This window comes from Callithrix jacchus, chromosome 13 (assembly GCF_049354715.1).
Source record: "Callithrix jacchus isolate 240 chromosome 13, calJac240_pri, whole genome shotgun sequence".
NCBI classification, from domain to species: Eukaryota; Metazoa; Chordata; class Mammalia; order Primates; family Cebidae; genus Callithrix; species Callithrix jacchus.
The window spans coordinates 66,094,762-66,111,359 of record NC_133514.1 but is presented as its reverse complement, the minus strand read 5'-3'; the positions used below and the strand labels follow the sequence as shown (position 1 = coordinate 66,111,359).

The following is a 16,598-nucleotide window of genomic DNA, read 5'->3' as shown; positions in this document are numbered from 1 at the left end:
GTATTTTTAGTAGAGATGAAGTTTCACCATGTTGGCCAGACTGCTCTGGAACTCCTGACCTCAGGTGATCCACTCACCTTGACCTCCCAAAGTGCTGGCATAACAGGAGTGAGCCACCAACAGAACTCTTGAGAATAGTTTCTTTAATAAATTAAATTAAACTGATCGTTTTTTTGAAACGGGGTCTTGCTCTGTTGCCTAGGCTGGAGTGCAATGGTGCAATCATGGCTCACTGCAGCCTCCACCTCCAGGGCTCAAGCTATCCTCCCATCTCAGTCAGCCTCCTGAGTTACTGCTGGGACTAAAGGCATGGCATGCACCACCATACTTGGCTAATTTTATTATTTATTTCTTATAGAGTCAGGGTCTCACTCTGTTGCCCAGGCTGGTCTCAAACTCCTGGGCTCAACGAATCCTCCCACCTTGGACTCCCAAAGTGCTGGGATTACAGGTGTGAGACACTGTGTCCAGCCAAGAATAGTTTCCATAAGATGGCAAGGCTGAACTGAAATTCTAGGTGGTTATTTTATCATTTGACATTTATTCAATACTATTTTAGCTTCTTGTGGGTAAAAATTTTTTTTTAAGACAAGTTAAGTACAGTAGTGAGAAGGGAGGGAAAGAGTAGAACAAGGAGTTCCATCTGTATCTGAACGATCAACTGTGATAACTTACTGCCTCTGGACCAGCTAAAACTCAGTATTTTAAACCATAAGGTATGACTTAGTCTGTAACTGGGTGGTCTTTGGACCATGGAGAAAATAGCAAAAAATAATAAATAGGTCAGATAAGTCCCTGCTTAGCTAATATATTTCATCTCTTATGGTTTTTTCCTAAACAGCTTCATTCAAGTATAATACTTGGTATGTAATAAATTGTACATAGGTAATGTAAATATTCAAATCTCACATTTCAGGATGATTCTGAATTAAAATTCTTCATAAAACTAAGAGTAAATTCTATGATTAAAAAGAATGTCTGTACCAACATTCATTTAATAACAAATGAGTTTTGAACTATATGTGCCACATACACAAAAAGTCTAAGAATACAATAATATAGAGTAAAATCTTCAGTTACAGAGGCCCCTTTAGGCTGGGCTTGGTGGCTAACACCTGTAATCCCAGCATTTTGGGAAGCTGAAGCGGGTGGATCACTTGAGGTCAGGAGTTTAAGACCAGCCTGGCCAATATGGTGATACTCCATCTCTACTAAAGATATACACACAAAAAAAATAGCTGGTTGTGGTGGTGCATGCCTGTAGTCCCAGCTACTTGGGAGGCTGGGGGAGGAGAATCACTTGAACCCAGGAGGCGGAGGCTGTAGTGAGCTGAGATCATGCCATTGCACTCCAACCTGGGCCTTGCAGTGAGACTCCATCTCCTAGTTATTAAATGTTCTTATGAGCTCCTCTGGAATGATATTTTTACAACAAAGGGTCTGTGAGATGGACCCTTATTAATTAAATAGCTCCTTTAAGGTTAAAGACTCGAGTATTTCATTTCATTTAAACCAATGACTACAATAAAGTTTAGACTTTAGTGACTATGAATTACTATATGCCTGGAATACTGGTAATGTCCAGATTGATAGTCCTAGCTTGAGCACAGAAATGGGAGTATGCGACCCCAAAGATAGTTATCTGACATGAAGACTTCAGAACACACACCTGACTATCTTAACTCTGGTAGAAAATATAAAACCAGAATCTATATTTTTTTAGCATTATGCTGCTAATATAGAACAGAAATTACTACTCATGACCTTTTATTAATAGCCTAAAAGCTGAATACATTCTCATATTATATTAAATATAAGTGTCATATCTAAACAAGCTAGTTGGGTGTCAACAAACTAACAAATAAACAATTTTTAAAATTTAGATACCATTTATAAACATCCAGCATTCTGGGTAAGTGAGGTTTTAAAATCCAAAATTCATAGTAGTAGATTTAAAAAGATGTTCTCTTTTTAAACATAACTTTGCTGGTAGTTTAGTTTTTGTAAGGTTATTTATTTTATTTAAAGTCATTTTAGCTGGGTGCAGTGCCTCATGGCTGTAATCCCAGCATTTTGGGAGGTCAGGGCAGGAGGGCCACTTGAGGCCAGGAGCTCAAGAACGGCCTGAGCAACATAGTGAGACACTGTCTCTAGGGGAAAAAAAAAAGTTCTGGGTGTGGTGGCACATGCCTGTAGTCCTAGCTACTTGGAAGGCTGAGGTCAGAGGATAGTTTGAGCCCTTAAGTCTGAGCCTTCAGTGAGCCATCATTATGTATGCCACAATGCTTGAGCCTGGGTGACGGAGTGAGGCCCTATCCAAAAAACAAAAATTTTTTTGATGATAGAATAAGAGAGATTGCTTTTTAAAATTTGAATGGTAAACCAGAATAATATACACACAATCACATTAAAGTGATATAAACAATATCTAATTCCAACTAAATTACTGAAGAGTCCTTTTATCTTTAGGAATGTTTTTATGTCACAAAACTACCACCCAATTTGCAGCAGAAGGTAAAGAGAACTATAGAAAAAAGGTACATGTTCAGACTTGGGAATATACAGTATTTAATTTTATTATTTTATTTTTGAGATGGAGTCTTGCTCTGTCACCCAGGCTGGAGTACAATGGCACAAGTCAGCTCATTGCAACCTCCGTTTCCTGGGTTCAAGCAATTCTCTTGCCTCAGCCTCCTGAGTAGCTGGCACTACAGGCATGTGCCACCATGCTTGGCTAATTTTTTGTATTTTTAGAGACAGGGCTTCACCATGTTGGCCAGGCTGGTCTTAAACTCCTGACCTCAGGTGATCCACCCATTTCGGTCTCCCAAAGTGCTGGGATTACAGGCATGAGCCACCATGTCCAGCCAAGTATTTAAAATAATTAATTATAAAATGTTACACTCTATATTCTCACCTCTTTCCATACAAGTCTGAGTGGAAGGAAAACCAACTTCCCAAAAATTCTCTGGTGTATTGGGTGGAATGTAGCGGAATCGGTGTCTTGAGCAGGAAGCCAACTTCTTTTCCCTTTCTTCGGCTGACATATCTGCATAATACTAATAATAAAAACTGGTAAGCTTTTTCACTGAAGAACAGTAAGTGTAGTGTTATGATTATTGATTATAACCTAGAAGCTAACAAAAGCCATTTACTAAGATATTCAGCATTCTAAGGAAATTTAATACTCACTGATGATACTACTAGTAATTAATTCTAGAAACAGAGTCCTCACACTGTCACCTGGGCTGGAGTGCAATGGCGTGATCTTGGCTCACTGTAACCTCTACCTCCTGGTTTCACACGATTCTCCTGCCTCCGTCTCCCAAATAGCTGGGTTTACAGGTGCACACCACCACACCCGGCTACTATTTTTGTATTTTTAGTAGAGAGTGTTTCACTATGTTGGCCAGATTGGTCTTGAACTCCTGGCCTTGTGATCTGCCTGCCTCAGCCTCCCAACGTGCTGGCATTACAGGCGTGAGCCCCTGTGCCCGGCCTAGTAATTAATTCTTACAGACAGTATTAATTACTTAGTAATAGTAATCAGTGCTGATGTTGGTCTGTGAAGTGTCTTCTTCACTGATGAGAAAAGGAGCTTGTATCACAATGTAAACCAATAAAATGCTTCTTTCATCAATAAAGTCTTACAATGAAAAAAAAAGCCAGCTGAACTTGTCAGTGTGCTTAGTGATACAGCTGATTTATACACTGGTACAAACTCTTTATCCTTATTAGACCAGTAACAAAAATTCAGAGGTCTTAATTGTTATTTGAATGTAATGTGTATTTCAAAGTAATTTTCCTATCTCTACAGTTTTAAAAAATAATTTAGATCTGAATTTAGTAGGCTCCATGACTTCTCTCTTTAAGGTTTCAGTTAGGATCAAAAGCACAGTATTTTTTCACAACTGTGAAAACCAGAAACTTGAACTTCATGCACACAAGAATAAAATTGTATGTAAAAATTGTACAGCTTTTCAAGGCCCAGACCTAAGGAAAACAAAAAAGTAGTAGTTTAAGGTTTTATAGAACATAGATGACAGAATCAAATTTTTTTTGAGAGATGGAGTCTTGCTCTAACACCCAGGCTGGGGTGCAGTGGCACAATCTTGGCTTGCTGCAACCTCTGCCTCCCATGTTAAATTGATTCTCCTGCCTCAGCTTGCCAAGTAGCTGGTGTGCACCACCATGCCCAGCTAATTTTGTATTTTAGCAGAGATGGGGATTCACTGTATGCTGGCCAGGCTGGTCTTGAACTCCTGACCTCAAGTAATCCTACCCATCTTGGCCTTCCAAAGTGCTGGGATTATAGGCATGAACCACCCAGAATCACATATTTAATCCAACCAATTCCTTCATTTTACACTTGAGAAACTGAAAATGAAAATGGTAATTTGCCAAAGATATCACCTATTGAAAGTGATAAACTTAAAACTAGAATTTAAATTTGAAGTAAAAGCTTTTAGTACATTTCTATTTTATGTAGATTTATTCAGGTATCTTTTTATTCATTCTCACTGCCCTAAGAATAAGCCTTTGTTACCTTCGTCAGGACTTTGGAATGAGATGACCTTAGACAATCAGGGCTTATCAGAAAAGAAACACTTCCACTGAATGAAAACATACTTGAGAAACAGTAGTCAGTGAGTGCAGCTGTTGTAACACAGCAAGCAAGTGGGTGAGTGGTAGAACAGGAAATCAGAGAGGAAGTGCAGAAACAGGAAATCAGAGTTTGTTGTCCTGATGGATTCTTTTTCTTAGTGGGATGGGAGGACACTGAAAGATTCTGGGAATGGCATGATTCCACTTTTATTCTAAAAATATTATTAGGGAAAAAAAGACCATTCACTGTTGAGCTAAAAGTATATTGCGAAGAGAAAGAATGAAAAGTAAAAGAGAATGGGGACAGGTACATGGAAACTCTCTGTACTTTCTGTAAAACTTTGCTGTGAACCTATAACTGCTTTAAAAAACAAAGTTTAGACTTAAAAAAAAATGACCAGCAGAGCACTAAGAAGCTATTACAATAGTCTAGACAAGGTAAAATGTTGCTTTGGTCCAGGGCATTAGTGGTGGTGATAGTAAGTGGATGGAAACGGGATATACTTTGAAGGAATAATCAATGGGATTTGTTGATACACAGGTTATTGAGATGTGAAAGAAAAAAGGAGTGAATAAACTACAAGATCTCAGGACTTATAGGAGACTCAGTGGTGAGGTTTGGCATTGAGGGCAGATGTTGTATGTTTGTTTTTGGATGTGTGAAATTTGCGATCACTATCACACATCCACATGAGTACTGCACACTCTACTTGTAGAACAGGCAATGGGACAAATTTAAGAACTGCAAGCATATAGTTAGTATTTAAGTACATGGGACTGGCACTCCTACTTCTGGTCATGATGGAGTAACAGAACAGATTCACCCTCCTGTCTTAAATAATTAGTAAAACTAAAATGTACACAATAATGGTTTTCAGAGATTGGATAACAGCATGGGAAATGATTATTGAGAATGAATGCAACTTAACAGTGTTTCTGGCAGAAGACCTTTTTTCTAACTAGTAGGATTAGTTCTAGATCATAGAGTTATGGTTATAACTAAAAATTGGAGATTTATTCAATGCAGACCATATTCTTTAAGAAATCATTATATATTCAATTTGTGTAATGAAAACTCATGAACTCACATTATAGGCTTTTGCTTGTATTGGCAAACTGCTTTTAAAAATAGTGATCCCAACTTATATTCCCACTGTTAGTATATGAGAGCACATTTTCACCCAATGTTTACCTGCATTACAATCCAGTCATACTGTCACATATCATTTTAATACACGTGGTTATCAAATTTTCTAGCCCATATGTTAAAAAGGAATTTTAAAATGGGAAGTAAATTGCTGAAGGCAGGCATCTGAGAGCTAATGGACAACAAGGGAAGAAATAAAAACAGCATGTTCCAGGACAAAACAGAACCTGCCTGGGACTATTTAGTAAAAGGACAATCAATACAGTTGGCCCTTCATATTCTTGGGTTCTGTATTCATGGATATAACCAGATGTGTATCAAAAATATTCAGAAAAAAACCCTGCATCTGCATTGAACATGTACAGACTATTTTTCTTGTCATTCCTAAACAACACAGTATAACAACTATTTACACAGCATTTACATTGTAATAGGGATTAGAAGTAATCTAGAGGTAATTTAAAGTATATGAAAGAATGTGCATAGGTTATAGGCAAATACCATGTCATTTTGTATCAGGGACTTGCACATCTGTGAATTTTGGTATCCACAGTAGGTCCAGAAGCCAGTTCCCCAAAGATACAAAGGGAGGTCTGTACCATCTACTTCAACATCCAAGACATCCAGTGTATAAAAAGAAAAATGTAAGTATTTAAGTGTTTATTCATTATATCTTGTTTAGGAAGAAAAATGTTTGGCGCAGTGGCTCATGCTGGTAATCTCAGCACTTCGGGAGGCCAAGGTGGGCAGATCACCTGAGGTTGGGAGTTCGAGACCAGCCTCACCAACATGGAGAAAATCCATCTCTATTGAAAATACAAAAAGAGCTGGGCATGGTGGCGCATGCCTATAATCCCAGCTACTTGGGAGGCTGAGGCAGGAGAATCACTTGAAATCAGGCAGCGGAGATTGTGGTGAGCTGAGATTGCGCCACTGCACTCCAGCCTGGGCAACAAGAGTAAAACTCAGTCTCAAAAAAAAAAAAGAACTTGGCCAGAAGCAGTGGCTCATGCCTGTAGTCCCAGCACTTTGAGAGGCCTAGGAGGGTGGAACTCCACTTGACGTCAGGAGTTTGAGACCAGCCTGGCCAAATAGTGAAACCCTGTCTCTGCTAAAAACAAAAAAATTAGCAATGTGTGGTGGTGGGCACCTGTAATCCCAACTACTCAGAAGGCTGAGGCAGGAGAATTGCTTAAACCCAGGAGGCAGAGTTTGCAGTGAGCCGAGATCACGCCACTGCACTCCAGCCTGGGCAACAGAGCGAGATTCTGTCTCAAAACAAAAACAAAAACAAAACAAAACAAAAAAAATGGACTTATAGTGGTACCAATTATTTTTAAAAAATTATGAGTATACTTCATTTCCTGAGAGTGCTGGTGAAAATCATAAATGTTAGAGTAAAGTTTCCTACTAAAATATCAAAGGTTTCTACAAATAGTATATGTATAGGAGCCTTTGCTATAACATAACACAAGAGGGAACAACTAAAGCAAATACGGAAAAGAAAAATGGCATAAATGTCTTAAGCTGGTCATAAGAACTAGGGCCTATGCCCCAGACTCACGTAATCTAAGAGAAACTGAGGGCTTTTCATCTGTTTATATCCCTCAGATCACAGCCAGAATACTTTTTTTTTTTTTAAGACAGTCTCGCTTTGTCACCCAGGCTGAAGTGCAGTGTCGAAATCTCGGCTCACTGCAACCTCTGCCTCCTGGGTTTAAGTGATTCTCATGCCTCAGCCTCCTGAGTAGCTGGAATTACAGGTGTGAGCCACCATACCCAGCTAATTTTTATATTTTTAGTAGAGACAGTGTTTCACATGTTGGCCAGGCTGGTTTTGAACTTATAGCCTCAAGTGACCTGCCCTCCTCAGCCTCCCAAAGTGCTGGTATTACAGACATGAGCCACTGCACCGAACCCAGAATATTTTTTATTCCTTCTGTTATGCCTGGCTCAAATAAGAGGTTTCTAAAACAAATATGGTTTGTATATGTGATTTTAAAGTCATGCATTTATTATCTATAAAGCCATACTTAAAATTAGTATCACATTAGTACTTACAATGTCACATTCCTTACATGTGTGCCCAAGCAGTTTTCTTCTCTCCTCCTTTTTCCGAACCACCTCAATATGAGGAAAATTTTGCAAGCTAGTCTCTCTGGGGGGGGGGGGGGGGGGGGGGGGGGGAATGAATTAAATTACAAAGCTTAGAGTTCAGAGGAGAAATAATCCCCAAAACATTCATTCATTTTATTTGAAAAGCTTATTCAGTATGTTAGGAAACTACTGCTTCAACAAATACTTATTAAGTGCTTACTATACAACAAGTATTTTTATGGGTATTTTTTTCTAACTAAAAAATAAAACTATTTACTATCCAACGTGATCTACAAATTCAGGGTAATCCCGATCAAAATACCAATAATGTTCTTCACAGAAATATCTATTAATTCAGAGACATGCTGGAGTACAATGGTGTGATCTTGGCTCACTGCAACCTCTGCCTCCTGGGTTCAAGCGATTCTTGTGCCTCAGCCTCTGGAGTAGCTAGGATTACAGGTCTGTGCCACCACACCTGGCTAATTTTTGTATTTTTAGTACAGACAGGGTTTCACCATGTTCGTCAGGCTGGTATTGAACTCCTGACCTCAGGTGATCTGCCCACTTCAGCCTCCCAAAGTGCTAGTATTACAGGCATGAGCCACCTTGCCCAGCCTTTCACAGAAATGCAAAATACAATCCTAAAATTACTATGAAACCATTAAAGACATAGCAACAGCCACAGTAATCCTGAGAAAAGAGAACCAAGCTGGACGGGCACAGTGGCTCACTTGAGGTTAAGAGTTTGAGACCAGCCTGGACAACATGGCAAAACACAGTCTCTACTAAAAATACAAAAAATAGCCAGGTGTGGTAGCACAGGCCTGTAATCCCAGCTACTCAGGAGGCTGAGGCCTCAAAATTGCTTGAACCCAGAAGGCAAAGGTTGCAGTGAGCCAAGACTGTGCCACTGCACTCTAGCCAGAACAAAAGGGTGAGACTGTCTCAAATTAAAAAAAAAAAAATAAAAAGCAGCAGCAAGCTTGTGGCAAAATATTATCAGACTTCAAACTATACAAAGCTATAATTACCAAAACAGCATGGTACTGGCATAAAAACAGATATATAGAGCAATGAAACAGAGTATCAGAAATTAATGTGTCTATAGTCAACTGATTTTTTTTAGGGGGGGGGTGAACCGAGTCTCACACTGTTGCCCAGGCTAGAGTGCAGTGGCACTATCTTGGCTCATTGCAACCTCCGCCTCCCAGGTTCAAGTGATTCTCCTGCCTCAGCCTCCTGGAGTAGCTGGGATTACAGGCACACACCACCACACCTGACTAATTTTTGTATTTTTAGTAGAGATGGGGTTTCACTATGTTGGCCAGGCTGGTCTTGAATTCCTGATCTCGTGATCCACCTGTCTCTACCTCTGAAAGTGCTGGGATTACAGGCATGAGACACTGTGCCTAGCCAGTTTTATTTTAGTTTTTGAGACAGTTTTGCTCTTATTGTTCAGGCTCGAGTGCCACGGTGCCGTCTCTGCTTGCTGCAACCTCTGCAGTGAGCAGAGGGTTCAAGCGATTCTCCCGCCTCAGTCTGCCAAGTAGCTGGGATTACGGGCATGCGCCACCATGTCTGGCTAATTTTGTATTTTTAGTAGAGACAGGGTTTCTCCATGTAAGTCAGGCTGGTCTTGAACTCCTGACCTCTGGTGATCTGCCTGCCTTGGCCTCCCAAAGTGTTGGGATTACAGGCATGAGCCACTGCACCTGGCTAGTCAACTGATTTTTTACATAGGAGCCAAGAACATTCATTGGGGAAAGGATAGCCTCTTTAATAAATGGTGCTGGTAAAACAGGATATCCACTTGCAGAAAAATGAAAATAGGCTCCTATTTCTCACCCAGTATAAAAATAAACTCAAAATGAGTCAAAGACCTAAATGTAAGACCAAAACTATAAAACTAAGAAAAAAACACAGAGGAAATGTTTCAGGACATTGGTCTGGGAAAAGACTTTCTGAAAAAGACCTCAAAATAGCAGACAATAAAAGCAAAAATAAACAAGTGGGATTATACTGAATGGCAGTTACTATTACTTCCTTCTTCTGACTTTCACTGGCTGAAAATAATAATTAGGTTAGGAGATACAATATAATAACCTATTTAAAAATGAACATTGTATTATGAAACTCATAAACTGGCACTGTATAACATTAAAAAAAAAAAAACTGCCTGTTTTCAGTACTAAGAACCCAGATTTCAGGACTAACTTCTTCTTCCCAGAGAAGAGAGTCAGCTGTTTGTATGCCACTTGCCATTTTGTTTACAAGAAACATTACTGGCCAGGTGTGGTGGCTCATGCTTGTAATCCCAGCACTTAGGTAGACTGAGGTTAAAAGGATTTTTTGAGACCAAGACCAGGGTTTGAGACCAGCCTGGGCAACATAGCAAGACCCCTGTCTCTATAAAAAATAAAAATGAAAAATTAGCTGCATGTGGTGGCTATAGTCTGACTGAGGAGGCTGAGGTTGGAAGACTACCTGAGCCCAGGAGTTTGAGGCTGCAGTGAACAACGATTGTGCCATTGCACTCCAGCCTAGGTGACAAAGTGAGATTCTGTTCCCCTTCCAAAAGCAAGCAAGTAAGCAAGAAAGAAAGACAGATAGATTACCTTATGCTGCCTCCACCTACCATGAGTTCTTAAAAATATTAGGCATAATTATAATTTATGATTGTCTTTAAATGAGTTAAGATCCTACTGTGAATCACGGAAACTAAAGCCACTAGGTATGGTTTAATATGCTATGGAGTACTTTGGGAATAAAGATCAATCAGGCACAAAATTTTATTTTATTTATTACTATTTCTTTATTTAGTTTTAAGACAGGTTCTTGCTTTGTGAAGTGGCATGAGCATAGCTTACTGTAGCCTTGAACTCCTGGGTTCAAGTGATCCTCCTGCTTCAGCCTCCTGAGTTAGCCAGGACTACAGGTCCAAGCCACAAGGCCCAGTTAAATTTTGCTTTTTAGCAGAGACGAAGTCTAACTATGTTGCCCAGGTAGGTCTTGAAGTCCTGACCTTCCAAATGTCTTTAATGTAATCTGTAATAGTGAATCCTTTCAAGAGGTTTTCAGTTTACTTTGCCCGACACAGGAATCACCATCATTGGCAGCTATAGCCTTACCACATTTCTTAAGTAATAGAACTTGAAAGTCAAACTACTACTTGATCCAGTTTGCATAATGATGCTGCATTGTTAGCAGGCATGAAAACAACATTCATCCTCCATAGCCAACATGGTAAAATCCCATCTCTATTAAAAATACAAGAAGAATTAGCCAGGTGTGGTGGCACACACCTGTAATCCCAGCTACTTGGGAGGCTGAGGCACGAGAATCACTTGAACCTATAAGGCGGAGGCTGCAATGAGCCAAGATAGCACCACTCCAGCCTGGGGGTCAGAGTGAGACTGCCTCAAAAATAAACAAACAAACAAAAATTTAAAAAAAAATTCATCTCCTTGTATATCTGGATCAGAGCTCTTGGGTGATAATGTGCCCTGTCAATAAATAGTAGTATTGACATCACCTTTGCAAAAATTATGACAGTGGAAAAAGTCTGACCTAGCTGACTTTATCTTGCTTTTAACCTTTAAGCTGCCTTTATTTTTGGGCATAGGCCAAGTTAACTATAAGAAAAATTTAGTTTAAGACAAAGATGCTAACAGCCCCTTCTGGAAATTAGCCCCGTCCTTGCTCAGGGACTGAAACCACCTTTGTAAAACTAACCAAATTAGCCACAAGTTTATTTTAAAACAAAACAAAGACGTTAACAGTCCCTTCCCAAAACGAACTCCTCCTTCTTGCTCAGGGACTTAAACCACCTATGTAAAACTAACAAATTAGTCAAGAGGTTAAAATTATGGCTCAGGAGTGGAGTCATGCAGACAGAGGTCACAGGATTTCTAACCTCTTCAGTTGCTCCTACAAATGATATCACTATTATAAAACATTAGGGTGTGAGGTATTTTTCAGATCCTACACTTTAACAGACCATCTGGGCTCACCTGCGCTGGTAGCCCATACCAAAAAACTGGTTCAATTGGTCTTGTGATCCCACCCAAAAACTGACTCAGCGCAAAAAGACAGCTTTGACCCTCCTATAATTTCATCCCTAACCCAACCAATCTCCATTCCGCTGTTCCCAGCTCCCTCCCTGCCACACTACCCTTAAAAAACCATAGCTACCAATTTTTGGGGGAAGTTGATTTAAATAATAACAACTCTAATCCTCCCACTTGACTAGCTCTGCAATTATTACATTCTTTCTCTACTATAATATCACTATCTCAGTTAATCAGCTCTATTTGTACAGTGGAAAAAGAAAGAGAAAAAACAACTGTTGGATGATTACAGTATTTTGAAAGGCTTTTTTTTCCTGATCAATAGGCTTAAAATATTTAGTAAACCATGCCATAAACAGATGTGCTATCATCCAGGTTTTGTTATTCTATTTCTAAAGCACAGGCACGGTAGATTTAGCATAATTCTTCAGGGTCCTAGGATTTTCAGAATGGTAAATGAACATTGGCTTCAACATAAAGTCACCAGCTACATTAACCCAAACAAGTCAACTTGTCCTTTGAAGCTCTGAAGCCAGGCACTGGGTTCTCCTTTCTAACTATCAAAGTCATAGATGGCATCTTCTTCCAATAGAAGGATGTTTCCTCTACACTGAAAATCTGTTGTTTAGTTCAGCCACCTTCATCATTGATCTCAGCCAAATATTCTTGATAATTTGCTGTTATAGCTTCTACATCAGTACTCGCTGTTTGCTTTGCACTTTTACGTTATGGACATGGTTTCTTTCCTGAAACCTCATGAACCAACCTCTGCTAGTTTCAAACTTTTCTTCTACAGCTTCCTCATACTAAAGAGAGTTAGAGCCTTGTTATGGATTAGGCACTGGCTTAAAGGACGTGGTGGCTGGTTTGATCTTCAGTTCAGACCACTGAAATTTCCTCCCTGTTTCTCTCTTTCATTTCCTCCCTCCTTCCCCTTCGTTTTCTTTTTCTTTTTTCTTTTTGAGATGGAGTCTTGCTATCCTTGTCCAGGCTAGAGTGCAATGGCGAGATTTTGGCTCACTGCAACCTCTGCCGCCCAGGTTCAAGCAATTCTTTTGCCTCACCCTCCCGAGTAGCTGGGATTTCAGGCGCCTGCCACCATGCCTAGCTAATTTTTGTTATTTTTAGTAGAGATGGGGTTTCACCATGTTGGCCAGGCTGATCTTGAACTCCTAACCTCATGATCTGCCTGTCTCGGCCTCCCAAAGTGCTGGGATTACAGGTGTGAGTCACCGTGCCTGGCCAGTCTGTTTCACTTTCTTATCATTGATGTTTTCACTGGAGTAGCACTTGTGATTTTCTTGAAGAACTTCCCTTTGCAATCACAACTTCGCTGACTGGTGTAAAAGGCCTAGCTTTTTACTGATCTTGACTTTTGAAATATCTTCCTCATTAAGCTTAATCATTTCTAGCATTTGATTTAAAAGTAAGCAATGTGCAACTCTTCCTTACACTTGTATACTTAGAGATCATCATAGTTTTTTTATTTTTTGAGACAGAATCTCACTTTGTCTCCCAGGTTGGAGCACAGTGGCGCAATCATAGCTCACTGTAGTCTTTACCTCCTGGGCTCAAGCAATCCTCCTACTTCAGCCTCCCCAGTATAATAGCTGGAACTACAGGTGTGTGCCACCACACTCAGCTAATTTTTTTGTATTTTTTTGTAGAGACTTTTCCATGTTGCCCAGGCTGGTCTTGATCCGCTCACCATGGCCTCCCAAAGTTCTGGGATTACAGGCATGAGCCATTGTGCCTGGCGCCTCATTGCAGGGTTCTTTAATTGGCCTAATTTCACTGTTGTTGTGTCTCAGGAAATAGGAAGGCCCAAAGAGAGGAGGAGCATTGGGAAAATGGTTGGTTGGTGGAGCAGCAGCCAGAACACATGGGACATTCATAGATTGAGTTTGCTGTCTTTTATTGGCATGGTTCTCGGTGCCCCAAACAATTATAATAATAGCATCAAAGATCACTGATCACAGAACACTGTAACAGATATAATAATAATGAAAAAGTTTGAAATACTGTGAGAATTACCAAAATGTGACAAGAAAACATGAAGTAAGCACATGCTATTGGAAAAATGCTGCTGACAGATTTGTTCAAAGCAGGGTTGCCACAGACCTTCAATTTGTAAAAAACACAGTATTGCAAAGCCCAATAAAGCAGCATGAAAAAGAAAGTATGCCTTAAAAGGAAGTGCAATGAAAAGATCACATATATGCCCCTCTGGCTGGCAAATACTTTCCCTCAAAAAGAGAAGTTTTCGTCACTCTAAGTATATTATGTTATAGGTCCTTTTTCGTTTCAACTGAAGAACCCTCAACTCTGGTGTGATCTGTGAATTTAAAAAGGCAAACCAAGATAAGTACACACAAAAAATATTGACACAACTATATTTTCTTTCAAAGAGCTCATGGAATCCTAAGATTATGCAGATCACATTTTGGCCATATCCTTTCCGCTGAATATTATCTACTCCACTTCTGTAGTGTCTTATAATGAAGCAGGGAATCTCCTAGTAGAATGGCATCTGTAGTAGACCTCAAAGCATCACTTAAACAAGCTTCTTGTCCCTGATACTACACAATCCATCTTCCCAGGCTTTGCAGTATTAGTATTCTCAGTGGGGAAAGTAACAGTGCAACTCTGAGAATTTTAGCATCTTCATACCTCTGTCCCCATACCTCTCTATCCACCTCTTGTTCTCCAGCTATCTAATTGCTTCAGAATATATAAAACTACTCATATATATTTTCTAAAAAACTAGTGAACCTCTAATATGAAACATTTAAAATGACAGCTTTTTTTTTTTTTTTTGAGACAGGGTCTCACTCTGTTGTCCAGACTGGAGTGCAGTGGTGTGATCACAGCTCACGGCAGCCTTGGCTTCCTGGGCTCAAGCGATCCTTCCAACCTAAGCTTCCTGAGTAGCTGGGACTATAGGCACACACCATCACACCTAGCTAATTTTTAATTTTTTATAGAGATGGGGTCTCACTATGTTGCCCAGGCTGGTCTCAAACTCCTGGGCTCAAGCGATCCTTCTGCCAAAGCCTCCCAAAGTGCTGGGAATACAGGCATGAGCCACCTGGAAAATCACAGTTCTTACTGCAGTCCTACTTCTAGGAATCTATCCCAGTGATTTCCAGGTAAAAATATGAAAAGAGAATGTGACAACAACACAAGTGTTCATTGCTAGGAAATAAACTATGGTAGAGTCACATAATAAAGTACTATGGAGCTAAAAAGAAACAAGGAATATCACTATACACAGCTTGAGTAATTTCCAGGATCTATAGTTAAATAAAAAAGCGAAGTATATATAATATTCTATATGAGTCATAGAGAGCATGATTATATACATGTATTTGCTTTTATGTTTTAGGATGGAAGAAAAATCATAAATTTTAAACAAATGATTACCTATAGGGATAGGGAGCTAATAAGATATAGAGGCCAAGGATAGAAATGAGATTTATCTGAATACGCTTGTATTATAGCCTGGTACAATATCATACTTTGTGTCCATTATATACATTATATATATAATACATTGTATTTTATATACTTTTAAAATAATTAAATATGGAAAGAGAACCCAATTCCTAAAAAATCAAAAACAAATTAAAATAAACCTGTGTACTGAATTGTTGGACTAACTACATAGAAAATAATTATTCCAAATGACTTTAAAATACAGTGATTTGACTGTACATTTCTAAAAGGATATATGTTAAGGACAAAAGAGCATACAAAAAATTTTCAAACTATTTTCATTATATTATTGGTGGTATTATTCTGAAACTGCTTTATGTGTATTGTGGACTAAAACAGAATTATGTTGGTGGCACTGAGAAGGGGGATATTTGGTAGGTGGGAAAGTAAATACAGACATAAGATAGAAGAGGCTACATAAATATCCTGTGGTTCTGAATTTCAGTTAGAGCGATGAGTATGAAGGAGTATAGTTAACCTTAAAAAATCAAAATGATACAAAAAACCTTCCTAACTCTGTCCACCTAAAAGGCCTAGAAACAACAACTAATGCAAAACCCTAGCAGCCAGACTGTGGCCTAAATACCATTTCTCACTAAAAAGAACTAGGAAAAATGGCAGATTCCAGATACCACAAGCAAGAAAACTATAAAAGATGACTAGGGTAGTGGCCATTCAAAGAAGCTTTCTTTAGGCAAAGATGGGACAATTTGAGTATCTCTAAGGATAATGACTGCAATGGATTACAACATATCAAATATACTTAAATTCATTAGTATATAATGACATCTGAACAAAAAACAATCTAGTCACATTTGGGATGCTAGAGTACCATTTGTTTGGAAAACTGGTAACTAAAGAAAAAGAATTAAGCATTTAACAAAATGACAGCTCTTTCAGAGTCTCACAGGAATAAAAGAAAAATACCTTGGCCTGTTAGATTTCTAAAATTCTCAACAGAAATAAAAATAAAAGGAGTAACTTTACTTACTGAGTAACTCAATTTACCAACATCATAACTTCAAGAAAAAAACAAATTTTTTTTGAATAAATTACTATGTTTTCAATTTGTTTTAAGAACAAATAGTAGGTGACTATAAGTAACAGAATTTGCAATCTTTGCAGAAAAGGCAGACAGTTGCATGATGGTTAAATCAAGATGCTTAGGGCCAGGTGTGGTGGCT

General features: G+C 39.0%; 1 protein-coding gene across 24 annotated transcripts in view; it reads right to left on the bottom strand.

The window, feature by feature from the left end:
- RBBP8 (RB binding protein 8, endonuclease) overlaps positions 1–16,598 on the bottom strand; it is a 116,858-nt gene that overhangs the window by 1,300 nt on the left and 98,960 nt on the right. For 17 of the 24 annotated variants that reach the window (XM_035270730.3, XM_078347882.1, XM_078347873.1 and 14 more), the window contains 2 exons: positions 7,814–7,910; positions 2,918–3,059 (listed from right to left, as the gene is read on the bottom strand). In XM_035270730.3, the coding sequence (XP_035126621.2) occupies positions 2,918–3,059; positions 7,814–7,910 (239 nt within the window). Of the gene's footprint in view, positions 1–2,917; positions 3,060–7,813; positions 7,911–13,809; positions 14,255–16,598 lie in introns of those variants that run through there. The other 7 variants (XM_078347876.1, XM_035270731.3, XM_078347877.1 and 4 more) reach the window with 2 other exon arrangements.